Raw genomic sequence first — 25,410 nt, 5'->3', positions numbered from 1 at the left:
AAAAACAAAATATAAAACCAATAATTATTTCACGGGAAGGTGTGGGAAGACGTAGAAGCTAAATTGATACTGTAAATTTTTAATCTTTAATGAGATGGATAGTTAACTTGCATGAGGTATGTCTCCTATAAATCTAGCTTTTTTCATTAAGAATAAAACTGAATCGGAGTTAGGTTTTTGCTTTCAACCCTTCTTGTGCAAAGTACGTCAATGCAAATGACACTCCTAAAATTCAAGCTCTTTCTAAGGCTACCTAGGTTGTTTTTCAAAGGTAAATTATTTGGACCGCAATTGTTAAATTTTTATGGAGGGTCGTTGAATTGTTTACGAGTGAAAAAACTAGATTGAAAATAGGAAAAAGATTCTCCAACGCCAAACACGAGTTCGGATTCAGACATAAATGATTAATTCTGTTATAGAATGAACGCGACTAGACATTCTATGCTGTCCAAAAATGTACATCTAGAATCGTAGGAGGTTTTTTAGAAGGTCCAAGTTTGGTTCTGATACTAATTATGTGGACGTAGTCCATGGTCTGTGGTTTCTCCTATCCTCTATCCCAGATTGGAAAAAATTTCAAACCAAATGTTAATGTGTACTATACACTATTACCTCCATGAAATCCGTCTTTCTTCCTTGGAGATCAAAGACCATCAGATAGATAAGTGAAACCATTAATAGATAATAAATGGTTTAGTTAATAATCCAATGCTTCCTCCAAAAGGAATCAAGAATTATCACACCATTAAACAAACCATGGAAGTAATTGGGCTGGCACACTACATTCCACCGTACTTGAAATTATCAGCACAAGAGAAAGCTAAATGTCAACCTCGAAATACAACTTTAATAGAAATGGAAGCAATCAAATGTTATACAAGCACGTTGATTATTGAGCTCAATTCTAGCCCAAGTACAGATACATAAAATCACATCGAAACTCTGTACAAGTCACCACTTCAATACACATCTTAAAACAACAAAAATCATTCTTATAGAAAATGTATACATTTTAAACAAATTAAGATTTGAACAATGAACTGCTATATCAATTGCTAACTTGTTACCTAGACAAACATAGAACAGAAATGATCAGAAATCAATCAGCCTTTTTTTGGCATTGCTGCAAGCCTAGTGTACATTCTTGCCATGGACTGATAGCCTCTAACATCACCTGAACGTAGAAGATTACCTGCACCCCCAGCAGAAAATAAGTGAGAAATGACATTCTTTCCAACTAGATTACAAGTTTTCAGTTCACATTCTTTTTGTTTCAGTACAAAGAAAATAAGGTCTATATATTTTGGAATGAGTTGCAGGCTTAAGGATTTGAAGTTCTTTATCTTCCAAAAAATACCGATTATGCTAAGAGCTGCTGGGAAATTTATAATGAACAACGAAAATCTGGAAGCATGCATATAAATTCAAATAGCACACAGTTAAAGAACAAAAGGGCCATCATTAAGTGAAATGTCAAAGCCTAGTGGACCACCACACCCATTCCATCGAGCATAATTGATAAGCATGATGTTTAAAAATAGTTAATCGCATATCTTTTGCAGTTTCTCAATCCTCAAGTCCAGCTTCAATCTGATCACCTATAATCAATAAAGCTATGCTACATTGGATCCATATCTGAATACAAGTTTCTTTTTCTAGCAGTTTTATTATTCATTTGGAGGGAGGAGGATATAACTTCTTTCCATTCCACGGCATTAGAGAAAAAAATATTATATGGAGCAGATATGTTTAACAACCTGAATCACAATTCAGTGGGCTGTCAGGTTCTGGATGAGCCATCAATGCAATTATAGCTCTACAAACAGATTGCAGAGTCCATGCGGGGCTCCAAGCAGTTTTCAAGATATCTAGGCAAATCTCTCCGGTCTGGAAAATTATTAGAAGTTTAAAAAGTATTCATGAAAAAATGTCAAGAAAAACAAATCCAATTGAATAAAATGAAGTTATCTATCAAATTTATAAAGAACAAAAGGAAAGCAAAAATAATTGACTAGGAATTCAACTTCAAATCAATATTGTTGTCAGTTTCCAACAAGTTCTTATGAAACTCAAAGGGGAGGGGGTGTAATAGTGGAAATTACCAGTCTCTAACTTATCAACATCATTGGTCTTCCCATTATAGAGAAGGCAGTCAAGACAACCACACCAGTCTAAATCTTAATTCAGCTGTTTGATTCGGATTGGCTGGAGAGAAAAAAATTAAAACCAATCTAATCACATGCAACATGTTTGGATCCTCTTATACCACAAACTCGAAACAAGCCAACTTGTGAATACCCCTAATTTCACACTGATGGTTCATAGAACTATGAAAGAGACTACTAGGGTATCAGATCCCATTCACTCTTCATGTGAACAACTACTAGATATTTTTAAGTACAAATTACAATGACTTCCCTGGGATATCTTCAAATAACACAGACATCCCCTCTATTTTTAAATCAAGCTCTATCCTCGTTTAATTTTGAAGGTGACAGCTGCCTCCCTTATAAATTAACATCGTTTTCCATCCATTAAAACAAAAATTCCTCAGAACATAGTTTTAAAAACCGGACAGGCCGAACCGGAAACCAGAGCCATGGCTGGTCCAGTCACTGTGTTGGACCAGATAAGCATATGAACCGGTTGATTTCCAGTTGAACTGGTCGAACCGGTTCTATTCAACAGTTAAACTGGTTTGTAGTTACATCAAAAATTAAATAAATGGCACTGGATCTCTAAGGAGTAGAACATGAGACAATTGATGTGCTACTTTACATCCTTAACTGCTGGGAAAACGTGGAATCTTGCAAAATTATCACTTCTACTTGTTTAAATATATATATATAACTGATGTTACTAGTTTTCTGTGTTAGATTACTTGCTTTAATATGTATGTTACTACTTTTTTCGAAAAAAAGTATATATTAACATTTAACTTTTATAAACTATATTGTTATAACGTTAACTTTCAAGACTTATCAAATTAAAAATAAATTTAGTATATGTATTTATAAGTAATAAATTTGTAACGATTTATATTTTAATATAAACTGGGTCAACAGTCATGCGGTTCAACTAGACTACTAACACAGGGCCTTGACTGGGTTGATCCCGGCTGCGGTTAGGGTTTTAAAACATTGCGTCAGACTACTTTCCCTCACTCAGCAAATAATCTTCAAAGAAGGGAATATGCAAAGAAAGCATGACGACATTGGTAAAGCTACTCTCTTACTAAATCTACCTTTTCCATCACAATTAAAATACAGCACCTGAATTACCATGTGTTGCCGAATTAACATTAACTTACTGGTACATTTTATTTTGCCAATTAAAATCCATACTTCAACAAGTTCAATGAGCGTAAAGTTCACCCAAATTGGTCGGCTTATTGTTAACCCGACAACAAGTGGCATACAGGGTGCAGACATCTAGATAATGGCTCAATACCCCAATCATGTGAGGCATATTAGTGCTGCCATGTTCCAACCAATTTGGTATATTAGTTGCTCAATTTGGCATGGAGATAATTAAGTTTTACCAGCCAAACCAAGATGAAAATAGACCAACCAATTTGATATATTATTAGCTATTGTCATCGTGTTCTTGATTTTGTAGACAATATATGAAGTCAAACACCAAACTGAAAAAAGCAAAGGCACGGGGTGTATCCATCATTCACACCAGACTTTAGAAAAATACAATTATTACCCTCCAGCAGCGGAGCTTTAGGCTCAGAAAGCCAGTTTCACAGATGAGACACCAAATGAAGAAGACGGCAGACAAAAACTTTTTCTCTTTTTGTCGGGTAACAGTGTTAAAGTTGGGGGAGGTTAGTGTCTTTGGCAAACTAGAGGGTGTATGTGTGATATTTTAACATATCTCAGGGCAATGCAATGCAATTTACCCTATTTTTAAACTATTATCATCACTTATATGGAATGCTTGATAAATCATTCATCAGCAAAACAAATTAGGATGATATAATTCTCTTCAGATATCATACAATTGTGTTCTAAAAGTGAAAAGCATCAGCAAACAACAATCTGATAGTATCTTACAGAGCAATCCATTGTACCTTAAAATGCACGTTGGGGTGAAATATTTTAGTCAAAAACCGAACTTGAGGAGGTTGTAAAGGATAATGCTCTGGAACAGAAAATGCAAGCTGGAAAACACCCCCATCAAACGGAGTCTCTGAAGGTCCCTGGTGGTAAACAAAATAAACCAGAGCAAATCTCAGATCATCCCAACAACAATAACAACTAAGTCTTATCCCACTATGTGGGGTCAGATCAAATTACGTCATAATGTTCTATCATAAACCATATTCTAATCGTCGAGAGCATTCGCTAGCATACCTTGATTAGAGCTGTCCATTTAAAAATGTTGGAATCATCACAAACGAGTTGAATATCAGGATCAGCTGTCTTCTCTCGTTGCACTTCTTTGTACTCCTTGAACAGCCTCGCCCTTGATGCCTGCGTTAAAAACACAAACAAATCCAATTTCAATATGCTAAGCTTTCTGCAATTACAAGAACACAAATCCAATTTTGCATAACCCTAACTAACCAATAACCACCAACAAACAAGACCTACTAATCAATTCAATACAAGATAATTGAAGTCACTAAGAATTGCATCCATTAACGAACGAACCTGCATGATTGATATTCACAACAAGAAAAAGAGGTGAAGAAATCTCAAAAAATGTCGAAGAAAATTATCACTACATTCGTTTCTCTCTCCTCTAATTGATACTTTTCCCTTTTGTGAATCAACCGTTGGATTAATACAACGGCGGAGAATTGCACGGGAGAGACCGTACAGATAGACAAAACGGCACTAGGGGATTGGTTGAAAGTCTTCCTTAGACGCAACCTTTTGTCATTTAGACACTCACACATAAAATACATTTTATTTAATTATTTAAAAAATAGTCATTATTTAATTTTATTTATTTATTTTTGAGAAAAAGTATTATTTAATTTTTCTTTTTCTCTATCTTTTTCTCAATTATGGGGATTGGATTCCAGCTGACTTTCTTTTTTATAATTTTTTTAACTTTTAATTTTATTGAATAATTTAGTGTGCACTATAATTTTACGAGATTAGTGATGATGATGGTGTAAAATAATTTTCCATCATCATACGAATATATCTTGTAACCATCTTTTAAAACTAACAATTGCATTTTTTTATTCTTTTAGTTTAAGTCTTAGTAAGGAAAAATTACTAACATAACAACTATAATTTCTCATTCAAAAATAAATATAAAACTTGTTTACTCTAATAATACATACTATCTTTCTTTAATCTAATTTGATAAATAATAATAGTTTAGGGAATATGCACTAATAGTGTAAATTAGTTTTACATTGTCGTTTGATAAGAACTATTTATATTGTCAAGGCTAGTTTTATAATTATAGTGCATGTCCCATTTTCTCATATGATAATTAGGGTACACAAATCAAGTATAATTGGTGTCCATTTTCAATGTTAACTTTTTTATGAATTCAATCTTATATTATCATTTTGATCCTCGTTATTTCTTTAATCCATATAATATTATTTAAGTCTCTGTAATATATATTTTCCATTTCAAACCCATTTTTTCGGGTCGAGACCCTATCATATATGGAACTAATTAAGCATAAACCAAGGGTGACTTTAAATTAGAAGAACCATCGGTGAACCTAAACAAATCACTTGATGTGGTCGGTCACCAACCAATCACCGTTTTTGAGAAGGAAAAAAACTCCGCTTTTGAATTTTGGATCCTCTCCTGCTAGTTCTCTCCAGCCTTACATTCTACATTAATCTCAGCCTTCGATTTTGTCTTTACCACTCATTTTCCTCTTTTGTCAACACTGTTGGATTAAATCCAACGCTTGAAAAGTGCACAGGGAAGATGGCAGTACCAAAACAGCAGGAGTGATCCGTTTGCCCGTTTTTGAGATCACTCAAAAAAATAAAAAATGGAGACAATATTGGTGTTCATAGAGTGAGAAAACAAGGAGTGCGGACAGGAAAAAAAAAATGATGGGGAACAAAACTAAAAGGAACCCCATAGTATAACAAGGACCGTAATGAAACGAATACATTTAATGGAGATCACTCCAAAAAAAATAAAAAATCAGGGACCAAAGTGAAAATGTAGGTATATATATATATATTACAGGGATAAAAAAAGAAATATTATTATAGCCTAAATCTATCGCCGGTTGGCAGAGAAGCAAAACAATATGGAACAGTAACAAAACAAAAATATACATATATATTATATTACTATAAAGAAAGTAAAATGTAAAGAATAATGAAAAAAAATGGCAAGAGTAGGCAAACAAGTGAAAAAGGCAAAAAAACAAATCTTAGTTTTTTAAGGGCTATCAGCTGGGGCCTGGAGTGGATTTTGGTTTCACTTTTGAAAAGTCAATAAGATCTCCAAATAACTTATCCTCAGGCTTGGAAGGCTTTCCGGATGGCGCATAAGATGCAGCAGAAACCTGGTAAGGATTTCTTGAAGCATTATCATCTCTCACAGATAAACCATACATTTGCTGCTCGATATATTGAGGCCCTTGTTGCTGTTGCTGACCATAGCCATATCCCATAAATTGGTTACCATACATCTGTTGAGGATACATGGAAGCCACGGGACCATTTTGCATTTGATGCGGAACCATGCCCATATAAGGACCTGCAACACCCTGAATATACGGAGGCTGCAAACCAAATTGGTTACTTTGAACCTGGTTATTGATTGAAGAGAAATGGCTAGCATTTGGCTGCATATACATTCCAGCAGCCTGGTCATACCCGGTTGCTTGAGGTCCCTGAGGAAGGGCAGCAGTTTGTACATGTACCGTGACTTGCAGTGGCTGCGGGTATTGACTGCCGGCTACTGGACTACCATTGTCTGCAGGTTGAATTTCCCAAGGAGGAGGGGGAAATGATCCACCACTTTGTGCACCTGTATACGAAAATTTCATGAACCAACTCAAAAGTAAAGATCAGAAATCATAGAAACTACTATAAAGAATAGAACATAATTGTGAAAGGAGTTGAGCAAGACAGGAATTAAATCTAAAAGGAAGCATTAAGTGCACCATAAACGGGTGAAGGTGGCTGTTGCTGTTGCTGCTGCACAACCTGACCATTCCAGGCAGGACCTGTGTTTTGAGTATATATTGATTGCTCGTACCGAGGTGATCCCACATTAGGCATACTTCCATTCGGGTAAAATACACCTTGAGATATGATAGTTTGTTGTTGAAATTGGGGGGCTATTAGCTGGGTATTAACAGAAGTGGGTACAATGTTTCCATTAGAAAACAAATCAAAAGGAACAAGGGCATTCTGTTGAGACACAGGACTGGCAGGCTGTTGTTCTACAGGAACAAGAGCAAGTGAATTATCTGCTTTTGGTGAGTTATACTCTTCACCACTGAGCAGATCCCATTTGGGATCAACTTTTACTGGAGGAGCCGAACCATTTGATGTAGAGGGTGCAGGAAGCAACAATTGATTAAATGTTTGAGACCCTGCTTCAGCACTAGAAGATGATCTGTAAAAAAACATATTAACTTGAGAGCCATATAATATAACCAAAAGGCACCAGACAGGTTTAGTCAACTTGAAATGCTTTTCGACACCAATCTATTTCTGCATGTTTATACTTAATATACACAAATCTTCAGCCAAAACTAAGCCTATGATCCATTGCTCCGACATAGAGTAAAACACATAAATGGAGACTTCCTGTGACACATAATGCTCCCAGGTCAAATAAGAAGAATGAAAAAAACTAAGTGTTTGATTCCCTTACTAAAATCCATTTTTCAGTTTTTAAATAAAAACTGAAAAACTTGTCTGATTAACTTTTTAGTGAAATTGTTTTACAAAAATGATTCTTGTTTTCTTGTTTTTAAAACTTGAAAATCAAAACAGGTAATACTGGTTTTAAAAACTAAAAACCAAAATACAATCAAACAAGCCCTAACAATCCAAAATAAATTAGCACAGAACTTCACACAGCCCTAGCTTTTAAGCCAAAACTCATCTTCAAATCCCCATAAAGCAAAGAGATCAGACCACTAGAAACAATATAAAAAAATTTCCCAGTTTCATTGGGCAAATATAATTTTTGATTTATTTTGAATTAGAAAAATCACTGTGTCAAGAAGAAAATAGCAAACAGAAAAGAATCACGTGTATTATAACAGGGTGAAAAATGAATTACTTGAATTATAATTGGGTAAGAGTTAAGAACAATAGTATCCTATGTAAATGAATGCAGAGAGTAGAAATGGAGAGCGGAAATAGACATTGGACTACCTCGCATCAGTTTGTTTACTAGTATCTCCAGTATCAATCAAAGGACCATCAACATCTATAAGTGCTCCACTAGGTTCAGGATTTGGTTTCTCAGTGTGATTTTGAACAGCAGCTCCTGAAGAAATGGATTCATGCTTGTGATTTTGAACAGCAGCTCCCGAAGAAATGGATTCATGCTTGGAAAGTACACGCTGCAGATCATCATTAAGAGCTAGTCCTTGGCATAGAAGTGACTCATCCCTGGAGAAAATTAAACCATAAATAATAACTAGTTTTTTCTTTGGATTTAAATAAGAAATTTCCTCAAGAATACACAAAATGAATTTAACATGTAAAGAATATGATGATGTGGTCATCATGAAAAAGAACAGCAGGCCTTACGAAGTTGAATTAACAAGGTGTACCACTCTTTGCTTGTATGTGCGACATTGCTCCACCAAATCAACAATAACTTCCTGCCGGAGGCCCTAAACATAGAAGTAACGGTCATACATGTAATGCACTAATGCTACATATTCAAAAAAATCGGTGCTTTTCCCCCATTGATAAAACCCTCAAGTTTCACATGATATTTTTCTATCTAGATACATCATAATTTGAAAGCTCAAATTGAACATCTTACTTCTTTGTTACTACTAGGCTCTAAAGCAGTGAGCATTTCTGCAAGAACGTCCATAATACCACGTGCATTCTGAATTTCGGTCAAACTGACAACAAAAAGCTCAATTAGAACAAATCAATGCAGAGTCAGATATGGTAATTTGTACCACAGAGAATAATGTTTATCATCGTCTAAGAATAGTTAAGAATACCAACAACACACTTTTCTCAAAACATTCAATATTATTCGGTAAGTTTTCCCTCTTAAAAACCTAGGTCCTCTCTGTAGTGGAACCAACATGAAATTGACCAATAATAGTGTGTTGGAAAAATTTTCAGATGTTCCTCTAATAGTTATTACTGATAACCTACTCTTGAACAGCCTCATCGTAGTTCATAATGTCAATCCATTTAAATTCCCAAAGGTTAAGTTATTAGATTTTGGGCGGGGGAAGGGGTTGGTCTTACGAATTTCGACATACTGTTGAATGTAATATACAAGCATTACTTAAGCGATCCTATAAATCGAGAAACAAGAGAAAGCTTTCCAATTACATATTGATCTTCTAAGCTATGTTACATAGATCAAGAAATGAACAAACAAACAAACAATGAATATGAAAAGGGGAGGAACATATGATAGTGTATAGAAAAACTATGATGTAACAAACATCTTAACTGAAAAAATAATATGCAAGGCTATGCCAAATACAAAATGAAACAGAACATGTCTTAAAAGGTGGCATTTTAGCTTAAAAGAAAATCTACACAGATAATGAATATGGTTATGATAATGTACTACACTAAAATTAAGTATAATTAACAAATTCCATAAAATAAAGATATGAAGATAGCTTGAGGGTTAGAAAATAGGAAATGAAAACAATTATTTAACTTCCTTTTATATGATAACACGGAGAGAGATGTACCTAAGGGTTGGAAACTCAGCCTCCACTGAGGACTCAGCTTCCGGTTGCTGAGAATCAGAATCACGTATATTTTGAGGGTATGATCCCAATGGTTGTGTTTGTACTGGTGTGAATACAGGTGCAGATTGCTCAGATCTTGAAGGGAACGGAGCCCCCGCATGCTAATAAAAAAATCCATTTATAGAATTAAAGAGATGTGCAAAGATATTAATTTAAAAAAGTTTTATGCAAATATTCTGGGTGCAACCATTCATTCCCAAAACCTATATAAGCAAGCAGATGAGACTAGAGAGCATTATATCCTCAAAAAAAGTGCCAAATGCATCTCAACTGTAATACGATATGAAAATATCTTTTAGTATCTTGGTATTGTCTTGAAGTATCTTAGATTTTCTAATCTCATAGGACAAGTTATTTCATTTCATCTTAGAGGTTCTTGCAAGATTAGATTGTTGCTTAAATTAGATTCCATATTTATTTAGTATATTATCGTGATTTTGTTTCCCTCTCTTAAATTAGGATTTGGAGTCTTGTATCTGAATAAATAAAGGTCCGTGTTTAATCTTAATGTGTCAATCGTATTCATCAATCATATAAAAACATATTTATCATTGAAACTCTTTATTCTTTCTTTTCCCTGTTAATCTAAAATCTTACAACTTCACATAGATTCAGAGTAATCCTCCCTATTGCTAGGGGGACTCTACTATAATAATAATTGTATTCAAAAACCTTTCTTGACCATCACTGTCTTCCATCAAGGAGGCTGATCTTTCTAATTTGGTTGTCATATGTCCAAGGAAATGTCATTGTGTACAGAGCCTACCAATTGGGTGTTCCCACAAACACGGCCACCGGAGGAGTCTCACGGATAGTCACACACATATGTCTCCAAAGCTTTTCTTGTCGGCATGTGAGGTCCAGAGTACCTTTATGTGGTCTACTCATTGTATCGCTGGTTACCTTTGGTCCAAAGTACTTCCTGGTTATGTTGAGAGTAAGACCACTTTTAGCTTGTGGGTCTCACATTCAAATTGATTTTTCCACCGTTTTCATTGAGCTGTTGTGGCCCCTCAACATGATCTTCCAAGATATACTCCTATTCCTTCAATCCATCCTAAAATAAGACGTGTTTCTTCAAAGACACTCGGTCTTTGGCATTGATCTTGTCCCAGTCACAATTTGGTGTTGGTTTTTGTCTTTAACTGCACTTAGGTGCAATTTTGTCCCAAATTTGGTCTCCCCGACAGCTATATTTTGCCATTTTTGTCTTTTAAAAGATGCAACTATAATAAGTAAATTGTAATAAGCTTTAACTTGAGATCGTTAGAAGCAACAAAAATATGTTATAACATCTTGATATTTTTTAGAATATCTTCGGTCATTTCATAAGATTAATTTCTATCTTGGGGTATCCTAAATTATCTCTTAAAATTAATTTCCAAGCCTTTTTGTATCACATCATATCATGAGTTTAAGTCTTCATTCTTTATCTTTCCTCTTTATCTAAAACCCTGCAGCTTTAACATCAGCTAACAGTTCCCTTCCTACCTACTCATAATGGCAGGTAGAGAGCAAGGATAACGTACCAGCAGTTCCTGGTAGGCAGCATAATACTGTGGATATTTTGCCCTTGGACCTCCAAAAGCTTCTTGCCAAGTATCAATAAGAGCCAGTATCTTCTCTCGGACATGATAATCGGGCTACAATTGGCGTGACAAATATGATAAACATATTTTGCATGATGAAAGCGGGTACGAGATAAGAAGGCTGCTGAAACATTAAAGAAATATGAATACCTTCTTCTTTACTATTTTCACCATCTCATGAAGAACCTCTCTCTCGGCAACATGCATGTGGACAATGTCCCCGCAATTCTTTATGACTGTCTCCAGCAGCTAGAATATAACAAAAACAGACCAATAAAAAAAGTATTCTAATTGTTAAAGATGATAGAGGCTGTTAGACCGGTGATTCAAAAGAAATGATATGTGTATTACCCATTCACAAAGAATACAAGATGAATACAATCTCACAAAGGCATTTGAGAGGCCTTTTCTCTCCTAACAGAATGTCAATCACAGATAAAAAATAAAATATATATATTGTCGGCTCTCTCTATATGCTTGAGGTTGTTTAAAGTGGAATGCTTATTTCAGAAAGTAACAGGAAACATTAAATCAAACAACCGCAGTGTGAAAAGAAGGTCAAAAAATACATATATACAAAAGCTGATTGAACAATGTTAAGATCTGGGCTGAAAATACTTATAGTGAAGTATATGAGCTCACAGTTAGCGCAAGAATTTGAATTTTAGAATTTCTGTGTCCAATCCGCTTCTTTAAACCTCTAACAATATGCTTTGCTTGCCTGAAAAATCATAACCACAATGAGTTCTCAAACTATGAAGAAGCAAAACTCAAAAATTATATATAAGATTTCCACTTAAACGCTCTTGCTAATTAAAAAAAAAAACAAAGAAAATAAACATTCAGTTCCAAACTGTATATACAGAAGAGTAGAGAAACCTGAACATGTAAAAATTGGGACATACCACCCGTTTCTCCCAATAGTAGAAGACATAAAACAAAAGAAATACTACATTCATACATGGGATTCCCAAACTTTGATACATAACTTGATAGACACAAATCCGAAACTATTGGTTCCTGAAAGCTTACGTCTTACAAAAGTAAACCCACGATATGAACGAATCCTCTAACGGTCCTTTTGGAACGGCGTCTGCATCACATTTATCGTGCCTCAAAGCAACTCTAATAATGGTATTATATTGAAGCTAGGAAATGTAGCCGTGAACGCACGTGCAATTAACTATGTTTTCGACATAAAAATGTAATGTTCAAGTGCAAATATTTCTTCCTCGATGATAAATAGCCACCAGTCATGAATGTTTAACGAAGATAAGGTGAAAATTTCACAAAAATAAAAAATAAAAAAATAAAAAAATAAAAAAAAAATCATAATAGCCTATCATGAGAAGAGAGTCACTCATAGCTTACAGCAACCAAAAACAAAATACATGGTGTCTTGTAATTACAGCTCAGATGGTAAACGCATGCATGACATTTGAGTAATTACAGCTCAGATGGTAAACGCATGCATGACATTTGAGCATAGGTTCGAACCTGCAATTCCTCACTTTTCGGATACTATACAAGTGGATCACACTCAAATTTGCAGAATCCAAAATAGCCATATACTATCCCTATTCCCTGATTGATCAAACAATCTACAAAAAAATAGCACTCAAATTCAAAATCAACAAAAATTTGCTATTTTTAATTTTCTCTGTTCCATTGCAATGTTTATCACAGCGATCGACACAAACTCCACTCAATAACTTAACTGTCACGAATCGTCCATACAAGAAAATCAAAGGAATTCAGTCATTATTTTATTTTATTTTGTGTGTTAATTCTGCAAGAAAAACAACTATTCGATCAAAATACGCAAGAAAGAAGAACAAGATTTAAAATTCAAATGCCAACGCAATTGGTAGTTTCGTACCCGGGATCACGATTGAGTACATCACAGATCTCGAGATTCAAAGCCCAATCAGGACCAATGAGGAAGTCGCTGGTGGCACGTTCAACCAAAGGATTCACCATCGCAGTTTCACGAAGAGAATCGATCAAACACTTCACCACGTTGCAACGATCAAAGAAATAGTGATACAACAGAGATAAAAACGTAACGGTTCCTCTCTTTATATCTATCTCTCACAACACACACACACACACACAAAGAAGATGGTGAACTCAACTGAATTCCGTTGAGGAAAATTTGCAAGGGTGGAAGAATAATGCTACTTATCAACCAATAATAACACTCCACGTGTTTGTCCAGCTATGCCGACCAAGTTTATTTAATAAGCAAATAATGGCATGCAGCTTCGAATGTTCAGTTCCACCGTACCTGACTTAAAAACAAAAAAACATTTTGGGATCTTCTTCTTCTTTAGAATCTTCTATTTCTATTCGGCCAAAAAAATTATTTAAGTTTCAATATATATACGTTTCTCATTTTATTTTTAACACAAAGACTACTTTTCTGATTTAGATCATAAATAAACATTCATGATTATATATTGCTTTTAGGATCGTGCTAACAATGTTTTAAAATATTCGGTATTCCCTTAAAAAAGTGTTTTAAGGGTATTGTAATTACATCCCTTTTTTTACGTAAAAAGTATATATTGCTAACAAAATATATATTTTGCAATGTAATTATTTTTTTTTTGTAATTCTAAATGTAGTAAGGTGGCTAGAATTCACTTTTTTCAAAGTGAATAAGTGGGGTGTCCGGGTTCGAACTCCGACTCCTGCATATAACAATGCATGTCCCTGCCAACTGAGCTATACTCATGGAGATTACAATGTAATTATATTGTTAAATGCACTGAAAAAAATTAGATTTTTTAATTTTCTTTTTTACCTTTTTATCACTAGAAAATTATTTATATTTAATAATTCTAAATATAAGTATTTTTTTTCCTTCTTTCAAAAAAAAAAGTATTTTTTTCCTTATATTCAATATTGAAAAAAAGTAAAGGGATGACTTATTTTTACAAAATCATAACTCGAAAAGCAAGTAGTAGTTAACAACTACACTATCATAATAATTAAATATTATTTTTTTAGTTTTATCAAATAATAGATGTAGCGTATTATAAATCAGATAAATTAATTATTTAATTAGTTTAAAAAAATATATATTTACTTGTAAGTACTAAGATAGTTATCCAATTTGCTTAAAAGTCAAAAGTCAATATGTGTATATCCTGTCAAGAAAAACATCACCTTTTTTTTTACACGAATTTCATCAATTCTCTTTAGAAAATTGCTTTTTTGACAATGAATACTTCCTATTGACGCAAGAATATGACGCTTTTACCCCAACGACAGTTAACAACCGTTAGACCATGCGCCGCCAGTTAACTGCCGCTGACTTCCAGCGGTTGTTAACTGCCGTTGCTTTCTGTTATATGAACAAAACAACATAGGAGTTTCCAAAACTCCATTGTTACGTTTTTTGCTTCCATAGGTGCGAATTTCACAAAGCATAAGTCATTCCAAACCAATTTCTAGCACAAAATCAAGTAAGTTTTTTGAATCCTATTGCATTGATATTTTGTGATTGATTTGTTAGTCTTTTTTTTTTTGTTAAATTGCGATTATAGAGGTTTATTGATTTTATGATGTTATGATAGTTTAGGTTGTTTGAATTGTTAGGTTTAGGTTAGAATTGTTTAGATTTTTTAATTGTAGAATTGTTATGAAATTATGGTAGAATTTTTAAGATTAGATGAATTGTTGTATAATCGTTGCGATTAGTTTAGGTTTGTTGTGAAATTTTGTTGTTGAATTTGTGATAGAATTGTTACGATTAGTTACGGTATAAGTTTTAGGATTAGTTTAGAATATGATGAATTATTGTAGAATTGTTACGACATGATGTAGGTTTTGATCGCCGATTTGTTTATGTAGATATGTCTCAGAATCAGGGAAACGTTGAGGTGAACAAAAAGGAGGGTGACAACAAGAAGAAAGAAAAATCGTCGATGACACGGCACGGAATCACGTGTGATGGATCCGTCAAAAAGAAGGATTCGAAGGTGATGGTGTATAATCATTCGAGGTTGAGGAGAAACAGAAGGACATGCTATTTTGGTCCTCAGCCAAAAGCAGGTGCCCCATGGACTGTCGAAGACAACCCAATTGACTTGTGTGATGAGGAAGATGATTGAATGTAATGGGTTGTAATATCTAATTGTTTTGGATCTTTTTTTTATGTTTTGTTTATGATACATTTTGCTTGACATATTGGTACTTTGAATAAATTCGTGTTTTGAATAATTTCAATTAAAATCACGTTTTGAATAATTTTGATTAAAGTCGCGTTTTGAATAATTGCGTATTCAAATAAAAACTAATTAAATCTAACGTGAATTCAACTAATTAAAATTACGTAATGAATAAATAAATTCGAAAAGTGAATAAATAAGATAATTATTGTTCCATTCAAAACAACTTGTATTATGCATATTCAACTATATATGTTATCACATTACATTCCCGAATGTACCTTACAACTGCAACAATCATCTTACCCTTGAATGGGGTAAATTCAAACTTGCTAAACAGCAGGACTCCAGCATGCGATGAGCATCTTGAATGATGGTATTCAAGTGTCAAAAGAATTCTTTTGACACTTGAATACCATCATTCAAGATGCTCATCGCATGTTGGAGTCCTGCCGTTTAACAAGTTTGAATTACCCCATTCAAATGAAGACAATTGTTGCAGTTGGACGTTTGTACCTCCCAACTCCAACAATTGTGTTACCTTTGAATGGGGTAAATTCAAATTTGCCAAGCAGCAGGACTCCAATATACGACCGGCATTCCCAATGTTCCATTCAAAAGATTAAATTCTTGTTAGGTTTGGTTTAAATGACGGTATTTAAGTGTGAAAAGAATGAGGTTCATTCCTTGACACTTCAATACCTTCATTTAAACCGGACTAACAAGAATTTAATCTTTTGACAGGGACAATGGGAATGCGGGTCGAATATTGGAGTCCTGCCGTTTGGCAAGTTCGAATTACCCCATTCAAAGAAAGACAATTGTTGTAGCTGGAAGGTGCATTCATTCGGTACCTAGTGACGATCTTCTGGCGGAATCAAACTTTTGATGATATCTTCAGTTGATCTCAGCAACGTTTCCCGCATATCGATCCACTGGAACATGTTGTGCTCCCAAAACATGTTCGTCACGTTTTCGTCGTTCGTTAATTCCACCCAAGTGAATGATACACTCCCCTCGTCGAGCGTTGGACGTTTATACCGAACGTGTTCCACCCTCCTTGTGTCTTTGGGGTCGACTCCTTGGTTGAATTCAGTCAGTTCATCCTTGAGACCTCTTAACGTTACACCAAGGCACCGAACCTTCAACCTCTGAGGTTCTCCGCCGTTGAATTGTGCATGAACGTCGATTCACCCCGCCATTGTTTCAAATCTACACAATTAGAAATTAAAAATAATCAATGAAAAACTCATTCAAACACTTGTAGTGAAAATTTGACATAAACCCTAAAAATCCTAAACAAACCCTAAAAAATTTATAAAATTCGAAAAAAAAAATATAAATGTAAGCAATATAACTTCATTATAACATGTATTCATAACATATGTTAATAGCATTTCAGATCTACAACATAACTATATTAAAAACAAAAATTCAAACCCTAAAAAATTTATAAAATTTGAAAAAAAAATATAAATTTAAGCAATATAAATTCATTATAACAGGTATTCATAATATATGTTAATAGCATTTCAAATCTACAACATAACTATATTAAAAACAAAAATTCAAAATTTAATAATTAAACAACAACCAAAATTATAAATATATAAACACATATACTAACTAAAATGTATGACAATAACATAAGTGATAACTGGTGATTTAGTGGAAGAAATTTTGGATGATTTGGTAGAGTTTTTTTTAGAGAGAGAATGAAAATTTGAGAAAAAGATGGTGATGATGATGATGGAGTGAGTGTCTGGATTATGGCTACTGACTTGAATATATCACGAACACAACGGCAGTTAACAACCGCTGAGAAGCCAGCGACAGTTAACTGCTGGCCATGGCCTAACAGTTGTTAACTGTCGCTGATGATAAAAACGTCATTTACTTGTGTCAATAGGAAGTATTTTATTTAAGAAAAACAATTTTCTTCTCTTTATTAAACAGAAAAGCCATATCCATTCTGAGTTGGCTTGTTTTGGTTGTTGAAAATTGCTTTTCTGACATTGAAAAGTTCCAATTGACACAAGTAAAATACCTAAATGCCCCCAGCGGCAATTAACTGCCGTTAGGCTATGCGCCGGCAGTTAACAACCGCTGGCCTTCCAGCGGTAGTTAACTGCCGTTGTGTTCGTGATATATTCAAATCAGTAGCCAGACACTCACTCACTCCATCATCTTCACCATCTTTCTCTCAAATTTTCACCCACTCTCTCTTAAAAAAACTCTACCAAATAATCCAAAATTTCTTCCACTAAATCACAAGTAAGTTATCACTTATGCTATTGTCATATATTATAGTTAGTATATGTGTTTATATGTTTTAGTTGTTGTTTAATTATTAAATTTTGAATTTTTGTTTTAATATAGTTATGTTGTAGATCTCAGATGTTATTAACATATATTATGAATACCTGTTATAATAAAGTTATATTGCTTGATTTTATATATTTTTTTTCGAATTTTATAAATTTTTTAGGGTTTGAATATTTGTTCTTAATATAGTTATGTTGTAGATCTGAAATGCTATTAACATCTATTATGAATACCTATTATAATGAAGTTATATTTCTTAAATTTCTATTTTTTTTTTAGAATTTTATAAAAATTTTAGGGTTTGTTTAGGATTTTTAGGGTTTATGTCACATTTTCACTACAAGTGTTCGAATGAGTTTTTCATTGATTATTTTTATTTTTTAATTGTGTAGATTTGAAACAATGGCCAGGTGGATCGACGTTCATGCGCAATTCAATGGGGGAGAACCTCAGAGGTTGAAGGTTCGGTGCCTTGGTGTAACGTTAAGAGGTCTCAATGATGAACTGACTGAATTCAACCAAGGAGTCAACCCCAGAGACACAAGGAGGGTGGAACACGTTCGGTATAAACGTCCAACGCTCAACGAGGGGAGAGTATCATTCACTTGGGTGGAATTAACGAACGACGAAAACGTGACGAGCATGTTTTGGGAACACAACATGTTCCAGTGTATCGATATGCGGGTGACGTTGCTAAGATCAACTGAAGATATCATCAAAAGTTTGATTCCGCCAGAAGATCGTCATTAGGTACGGAATGAATGCACCTTCCAGCTACAACAATTGTCTTCCTTTGAATGGGGTAATTCAAACTTGCCAAACGGCAGGTCTCCAATATTCGACCGGCATTCCTATTGTTCTTGTCAAAAGATTAAATTTTTGTTAGGCTGATTTAAATGAAGGTATTGAAGTGTCAACGAATGGACCTCATTCTTTTGACATTTGAATACGTCATTTAATCTCAGCCTAACAAGAATTTAATTTTTTGAATGGAACATTCGGAATGCCGGTCGAATATTGGAGTCCTGCAAGTTTGAATTTACCTCATTCAAAGGTAACACAATTGTTGTAGTTGGGACGTACAAACGTCCAAGTGCAACAATTGTCTTCCTCTGAATGGGGTAATTCAAATTTGTTAAACGGCAAGAATCCAGCATGTGATGTGCATCTTGAACAATGGTATTCAAGTGTCAAGGAATGCACCTCGTTCTTTTGACACTTGAATGCCATCATTCAAGATGCTCATCGGATGCTGGAGTCCTGCTGTTTAGCAAGTTTGAATTTTCCCCATTCAGTGGTAAGATAATTGTTGCAGTTGGAAGATACATTTCGGAATGTAATGTAATGCAATGCAATGTAATAACATATATTTTGTTTTGAATGGAACAATAATTATCTTATTTATTCACTTTTCGAATTTATTTATTCATTACGCAATTTTAATTAGTTGAATTCACGTTAGATTTAATTAGTTTTTATTCGAATACGCAATTATTCAAAACGCGACTTTAATCAAAATTATTCAAAACGCGATTTTAATTGAAATTATTTAAAACGCAAATTTATTCAAAGTACCAATATGTCAAGCAAAATGTACCATAAAAAAAAAGATCCAAAACAATTAGATATTACAACCCATTACATTCAATCATATTCCTCATCACACAAGTCAATTGGGTTGTCCTTGACAGTTCCTGGGGCACCTGCTTTTGGCTGAGGACCAAAATAGCATGTCCTCCCGCTCCTCCTCAACCTCGAATGATTATACACCAGCACCTTCGAATCCTTCTTTTTGACGGATCCATCACATGTGATTCCGTGCCATGTCATCGGCGATTTTTCTTTCTTCTTGTCGTCACCCTCCTTCTTCTTGTTCAACTCAACATTTCCCTGATTCTGAGACATATCTACAAAAACAAATTGGCAATCAAAACCTACAATAATTCATCAAAACCTAAACTAATCCTAAAAATTATATTGTAACTAATCGTAACCATTCTATCACAAATACATAACAAAAAATTTCATAACAAACCTAAACTAATCGCAACGATTATACAACAATTCATCTAATCCTAAAAATTGTACCATAATTTCATAACAATCTAAACAATTCTAACTTAAACCTAACAATTCAAACAACCTAAACTATCATAACATCATAAATTCAATAAACCTCTATAATCACAATTTAACCAAAAAAAACTATCAAATCAATCACAAAATAGCAACGCAGTAGGATACAAAAAATTTACTTGATTTTGTGCTTGAAATTGACTTCGAATGACTTATGGTTTGTGAAATTCGCACCTATGGAAGCAAAAAACGTAACAATGGAGTTTTTGAAACTTCTATACTGGAAGGCCAGCGGTTGTTAACTACCGGCGCCTTTCCTAACGGTGTTAACTACCGTTTGGGGTATTTATGTATTTTACTTGTGTCAATAGGAACTTTCCTTTCTCACAAAACAATTTTCTTGGTTGTTTTGAATCTAAGTTGGCCATATCCATTCTGATACCAATTTAGTTAGGGTTGTTAGTTAGGGATCTGTTAGTTAGGGTTGTTGACCCCTTTAGCAATGGTTGTTTAGGAAGAATATTTTCCTACAGGATGGATCTTTAGCATTTTATAGTTTTAATTGGAATTTTATCTTCTCAATCAATAAGTATCGGCACGAATAAACTACCTTTCTTCTACTGTTCTTCCATAGAACCCTAAAATCTACTGCCTCTGTTAATGTTGATATTTATTTGGATGGTAAACAGCAGTTTTAAAGAATTAATAACCAATTTGGAACTGGTAATTTATTTGGTGAAAAAAGCTATCAATAACTGCACACCTGTGGTGCAACAATCATAAACGGAATCATGGTTCAATGAGATATTTGGGACCAAAAGATTAACTACCTCAAAATGAAATATCAATAGGGGTAAAAAGGTATATCCTGAAGAAAATTCAATTTATAACCTCCGAAGGAACTGAAAGAAAATTTTCACAAATTCACAATTCAATGAACAGTTATCTAACTATCTTGGTTATCTCTTCCCCCCATTTCGATTACTCCTCACTCTGCAACTCCAAAAAGTATGTGTGGCCGAGCATCCTTTAGATGAATATAAAGGAAGCGGGAAACTAAGTTTGTGCAGAATACCAAAGAGAAAAAGCAGAGATCACTTCAAGTCTTCTTCGGCCTCTTTGAACTTCCTTCTCTTTTGTCGATCTCTGCAGACTTCTTCTTATCCTTCCTTTCTCTCTTCTTCAAAGCAGTCATGTGGGCCTTTAATATAGTTGCATAAGAAGCTTGAAAGCGTTGATGATCCTTTGGGCCAACCTTTCAAATGACAATCCAGTAAAATTAGATAATAGAAGTGGAAAAGAAAACTTGCAAAAACGTGAAAAGCATGGAGAGAAAAGCAGAAATAGCCAAAGAGATCTGGGGGGGACTCGTGCATGATGTTTCATCCAATTCAAAAACAAAATCTACATAAAGTAGGCAACTAACAAGAACTCTTCATTTAGGGCATGTTTGTATTCATTTATTTATTAGAACTTATCCAGTGACAAGCTATTTTCAACGTATTTCCATAAACTCAAGGATTGCTCATAAAAACAGCTTATAGCTTTTATGAAAACAAACTTTAGCTGTACACTTATGTACATGGTTCGAGTGTGGAAGGAATCCGAAAAGATTTGAATGAGTGATAGTATCTCCATAATTGAAATTTTTAAGTGATATTTGACATGTTGAGGATAAGAAAATAAAGGATCTTAAAGATATAACCAAGGTTAGTGTAGCTTATACAAGTTATAAATAATTAGTTGACTTAAGAGCACATCGTAGCAAAGTTCAACCCTGTTTTTATAAGTTTTTTCTGCTGTATTTTGCAGCTGTAACTCTCATGTTTATATGGACTAAAACATACAGGGTGATCCTAATTGGAGCTATAAGGAATGAGCCTTTATGATTAAGCACGGATTAACAACTCAAGGAATAGGCGATTAAGGTGATGCTGGATTTAGTAAAGTCGTCGGGAAGAAATTTCAGAATTATTCAGAAAAATCTGCCTAAATTTTAATGATAAACTAACTTGACCCTAAAGTGTTAATACGAGCCCGAAACCAAGTAAGGTGGCAAGATAGATAACAATCTTTGATTAATTGATCAAGCCTAATAACATAAACCCAAATGGCATTAACATAAGCAGAACCAAGATAACACCTATGATCATTGGCCAGGAGACATTACCACAGCAAACAGCAAAATGAAACAGAGTCAAGAGACTATCCCTTCTGTTGCCCTTCATTTTCATGCCTTATCTAAAACTATATGTGCTAATATTCTTGATAGTGTATGAAAAATAATACTCGGTCACTGATATTTTAAAAAGCAACTTCTTAATAATTACATGCTATTTATGCCAAAATAACATGGAAAATCAGCTTAGGCGGACAGGGAATTCATTCAAGTGAAAAGTGATCACCAGAGTATAGCACAAACCAAAAGATCTACCAGTAAAATAATTTGGTAGATATTAGGACAGCACATTTCACAGCATAAACTAACTGCAACGTTTCCCACAAAAGCAGGCTGTACCATAATATATAAAACATGTTTCGAATTCAAGAAACTTTTCCACTGAAATCACATCTCCAGCTCAATTGTCCATTCCAATAAATAAATACAAAGATCAAAGTTATCTTCAAAAGAACTGATGCGGGAAAGATTGATAGGAGGTAATTGGAATATTTAAACCATAATATCTATGATATTAGCAGTTTCATATATCCCTTTGAACTAGTTTTAAGAAATTCATTCATGCTGCTCAAAACAAAGCTTATTCTTGAACTAGTTTATAACGTCACAAGGAAGAACTTGCAGAGTTATTCACAACAATCTTTGATGAATTGGTTAAGATTCGAGCCTAATTGCCTAAGCCCAAATTGCACAAACAAAAGTATAGCCCTGGTTGGTTGTAACCCGTATACAATATACATATATAACACCATTAATGATTATTGAGGTGTTATCAAGCAAAATGAAATAGAGTCGAGAGATTGTCCCTTTTGTTTCACTTTATTTTCATGTTTTGGTCTACAATTAGTTTTGAAATAATATTCCACACAAGCATGCCATAATATACTTGAAATAATATTCCACAGAAGCATGCCATAATATACAAAACAATTTTGAAAGTTGAGAAATATTTCTACTGGAATTATATCTCCAACTCAATTGTCCAATCCAATAAATAAAAGCAAAGATCGGGTAATCTCCAAAAGAACTGATGCAGGAAAGATTGATAAGAGGTGTTTGGCATATTTAAATTTTAAACTATAATATATGGTATAACCAGTTTTTTAAATCCCTATGAAAGTTGTTTTAGAGAATTCACGTTGTTTGTAATAAAACATGCCTTAGAAGTTGGAACTAGTTCAATATCAAATATTTTTCAATAAATCTTTGTGAATCTGTTTAGAACTTCAAAATTAGTATAAATGTTCAGTAAATCTTTGTGAATCTGTTTTGAACTTCAGAATTAGTATAAATATAGGAAGAAGAGAAATATGGAAACTTTTCTTTCTTTACATTTAAACTTGTTTTGACATAAATGATGTTCCAATAAGAACTGGTTTTTCAAGTGTGAGAAAGTAATAAACATACAAGATCATGAAACCACCTCCAATTGACCTACGTATCCTGTTTTTGGAGTTTGGAAAGCACCCTAAAGATTTATTATATACGACAGGTAACATCTACAACTAAACCCATCAGTGAATCTTTATTTCTTCATCTTTCATTTATTTCTCTGTGGTGAAAAATCAGTCTACTCTAATCAAGGGCTTTTCACCAACACTAACAGCAAAGCAAAAATGACATTTTAGAATGAGACAAATACAACATGAAAACTGAAATTTAGATAAATCCACATTCACATAAAATATATATTATGCAACAAGTGAATTAATTTAAAAAGAACGTTATTTGATGATTAAACACGATAAAATATACATATGCACATTAAGAAAGCGGACATATGGGCACATTAGTCTCTGTCTACCCATTAGCTTTGATTGAGAAACTCCTATAAGCTAGAAGCCAATCAGAATGTGCCTAAAAATTTAATGCCTAAATAGCCAGAAGGTTGTATTTCACTAAGTAACCTAGTAAAATATAGCAAGAGTTCATCTAACAAGAAAGTTTTAATGAAAAGCATAGTGGATACAACAAACTCAAAGATACATACCGTAGTAGAAATTGTCTTTTTCCCATTAGTGGCACGTATAAGGCATCTATACTCAATTGCTTCACCAGCAGTGACCAATTTATTCTTCTGAACTTTAGATTTCAAGGATGCTGGAAGAAAGAAAAAAAAAAAACCACACAACAACAACAAACATACAAAAATAAGTTTCTGAACATATAAAACCAAAACCTTCACTCAAGCTAGCAAATAAAATGGTTAAATATGTTTTTGATTCTATAAATATCTATATGAATTAGACATATTTAACCCCAAATAAAAACAGCATCAAAACGTACATCGTTTGAGAGTAACCCAAACAGTGCCCTTCTCAGTGCTGCGCTCGAACATGCTGGTGAGTTCATTGAGAAACGGATCTAACTGTAACAGAACCTAGTAAAATCGGGAAACACAATAGTAATTAGGATCAAATATTCAAAAACATTCATTAGCACCTTAACTAATGAACAATACTACATTAAGACTGATTCATTATGGATCAAGACAACATGATGATTTTCCTAGATGAATTTGGTCCAAAATTCAAATTAAAAAAAATATAAAAAAAAAAAAGTAAAAATTAAAAAATTACACTATTTTCTTAAGTAAATTTACACAATTGAAGAAGATTTAAAGGTCACGGCCATCATTCCGCTTTGCTCCTCACTGTTTAACTATGTAGCACCAACACTTCTAACCAGATCTAAACAAAGACGTGTCGATATCTGACACCGATACAAACTGATTACATTCAATTATATCATTTTCTCAATTATTATCACTGTCGACGTGTGTTGTGCCTGGTGTAAGTTTTTCATAGCTATCTAATCAAATTTTAGACATAAAACTCGCATATTCATCGATTATACATGGTCCATTTACGCATGAAGCAATAGATCAATGAATATTATATTTCACAGATCCGATCAATTTAACAGAGCGAATAATCTAGAGCTAAAAATTGATTGTTGAGATTAAAATTTACCATGATCGAGTAGCAGCTGTCACGTTTGCGGGATGGTTGCGATCAAAATTTGACGCAGAGAAACCCTAAAACACTGCTGGAGACGAGTTGAGAAAAAAGAAGAAAGTTGAAGAAGAAAGAAAATTGGTTTATGATAATGGGCTTCGACTTTTTCTGATCCAAGA

General features: G+C 33.9%; 3 protein-coding genes across 5 annotated transcripts; all 3 read right to left on the bottom strand.

The window, feature by feature from the left end:
• Positions 1-821: 821 nt before the first annotated feature.
• LOC25490107 (protein PEROXIN-4) lies at positions 822-4,814 on the bottom strand. Its single transcript, XM_013606544.3, has 5 exons — positions 4,662-4,814; positions 4,362-4,481; positions 4,079-4,207; positions 1,758-1,887; positions 822-1,192 (listed from the first exon to the last, which is right to left on the bottom strand). Exons 1-5 carry the CDS (start codon positions 4,665-4,667, stop codon positions 1,104-1,106), a joined length of 474 nt encoding a protein of 157 aa, XP_013461998.1. The 5' UTR covers positions 4,668-4,814; the 3' UTR covers positions 822-1,103.
• Positions 4,815-6,250: 1,436 nt separating this feature from the next.
• Positions 6,251-13,790, bottom strand: LOC25490106 (TOM1-like protein 9). 3 transcript variants are annotated; one of them, XM_039832130.1, is made up of 11 exons: positions 13,399-13,790; positions 12,162-12,240; positions 11,670-11,768; positions 11,460-11,573; positions 9,871-10,031; positions 8,964-9,048; positions 8,723-8,808; positions 8,499-8,581; positions 8,342-8,456; positions 7,114-7,571; positions 6,251-6,977 (listed from the first exon to the last, which is right to left on the bottom strand). In XM_039832130.1, the coding sequence occupies exons 1-11, from the start codon at positions 13,497-13,499 to the stop codon at positions 6,394-6,396; spliced, it is 1,965 nt and encodes a 654-aa protein (XP_039688064.1). In that variant the 5' UTR covers positions 13,500-13,790; the 3' UTR covers positions 6,251-6,393. The 3 variants fall into 3 exon arrangements, with proteins under 3 accessions (XP_039688064.1, XP_013461996.1, XP_024635013.1); XM_013606542.3 differs by having other exon boundaries at positions 8,342-8,581; positions 13,399-13,789; XM_024779245.2 differs by lacking the exon at positions 13,399-13,790 and adding an exon at positions 13,017-13,296 and having other exon boundaries at positions 8,342-8,581.
• A 7,110-nt stretch (positions 13,791-20,900) lies between these two features.
• On the bottom strand, positions 20,901-25,410 carry LOC25490105 (signal recognition particle 14 kDa protein). Its single transcript, XM_013606541.3, has 4 exons — positions 25,247-25,410; positions 24,561-24,654; positions 24,265-24,374; positions 20,901-21,350 (listed from the first exon to the last, which is right to left on the bottom strand). The coding sequence occupies exons 1-4, from the start codon at positions 25,247-25,249 to the stop codon at positions 21,195-21,197; spliced, it is 363 nt and encodes a 120-aa protein (XP_013461995.1). The 5' UTR covers positions 25,250-25,410; the 3' UTR covers positions 20,901-21,194.

This window comes from Medicago truncatula, chromosome 3 (assembly GCF_003473485.1).
Source record: "Medicago truncatula cultivar Jemalong A17 chromosome 3, MtrunA17r5.0-ANR, whole genome shotgun sequence".
Lineage (NCBI taxonomy): Eukaryota > Viridiplantae > Streptophyta > Magnoliopsida > Fabales > Fabaceae > Medicago > Medicago truncatula.
Note: the sequence above shows the minus strand (reverse complement) of the source record. Positions and strands in the feature narration are given on the sequence as shown.

Excerpts from the sequence above, each read along its gene's own strand:
- LOC25490107 (XM_013606544.3), bottom strand. Across the intron at positions 1,888-4,078 it reads ACCCCAACGTGCATTTTAAG|ACCGGAGAGATTTGCCTAGA; the intron begins GTACAATGGATT and ends ATAATTTTCCAG. Across the intron at positions 1,193-1,757 it reads CCCACTGAATTGTGATTCAG|GTAATCTTCTACGTTCAGGT; the intron begins GTTGTTAAACAT and ends CTGGGGGTGCAG.
- LOC25490106 (XM_013606542.3), bottom strand. The coding sequence starts at position 13,499 with ATGGTGAATCCTTTGGTTGAACGTGCCACCAGCGACTTCCTCATTGGT. Across the intron at positions 12,241-13,398 it reads GTACTCAATCGTGATCCCGG|GCAAGCAAAGCATATTGTTA; the intron begins GTACGAAACTAC and ends ATGATTTTTCAG. Across the intron at positions 10,032-11,459 it reads CTGCCTACCAGGAACTGCTG|CATGCGGGGGCTCCGTTCCC; the intron begins GTACGTTATCCT and ends TTTTTTTATTAG.
- LOC25490105 (XM_013606541.3), bottom strand. Across the intron at positions 24,375-24,560 it reads TTGGGTTACTCTCAAACGAT|CATCCTTGAAATCTAAAGTT; the intron begins GTACGTTTTGAT and ends TCTTTCTTCCAG. Across the intron at positions 21,351-24,264 it reads AAAAGACAATTTCTACTACG|GTTGGCCCAAAGGATCATCA; the intron begins GTATGTATCTTT and ends GTCATTTGAAAG.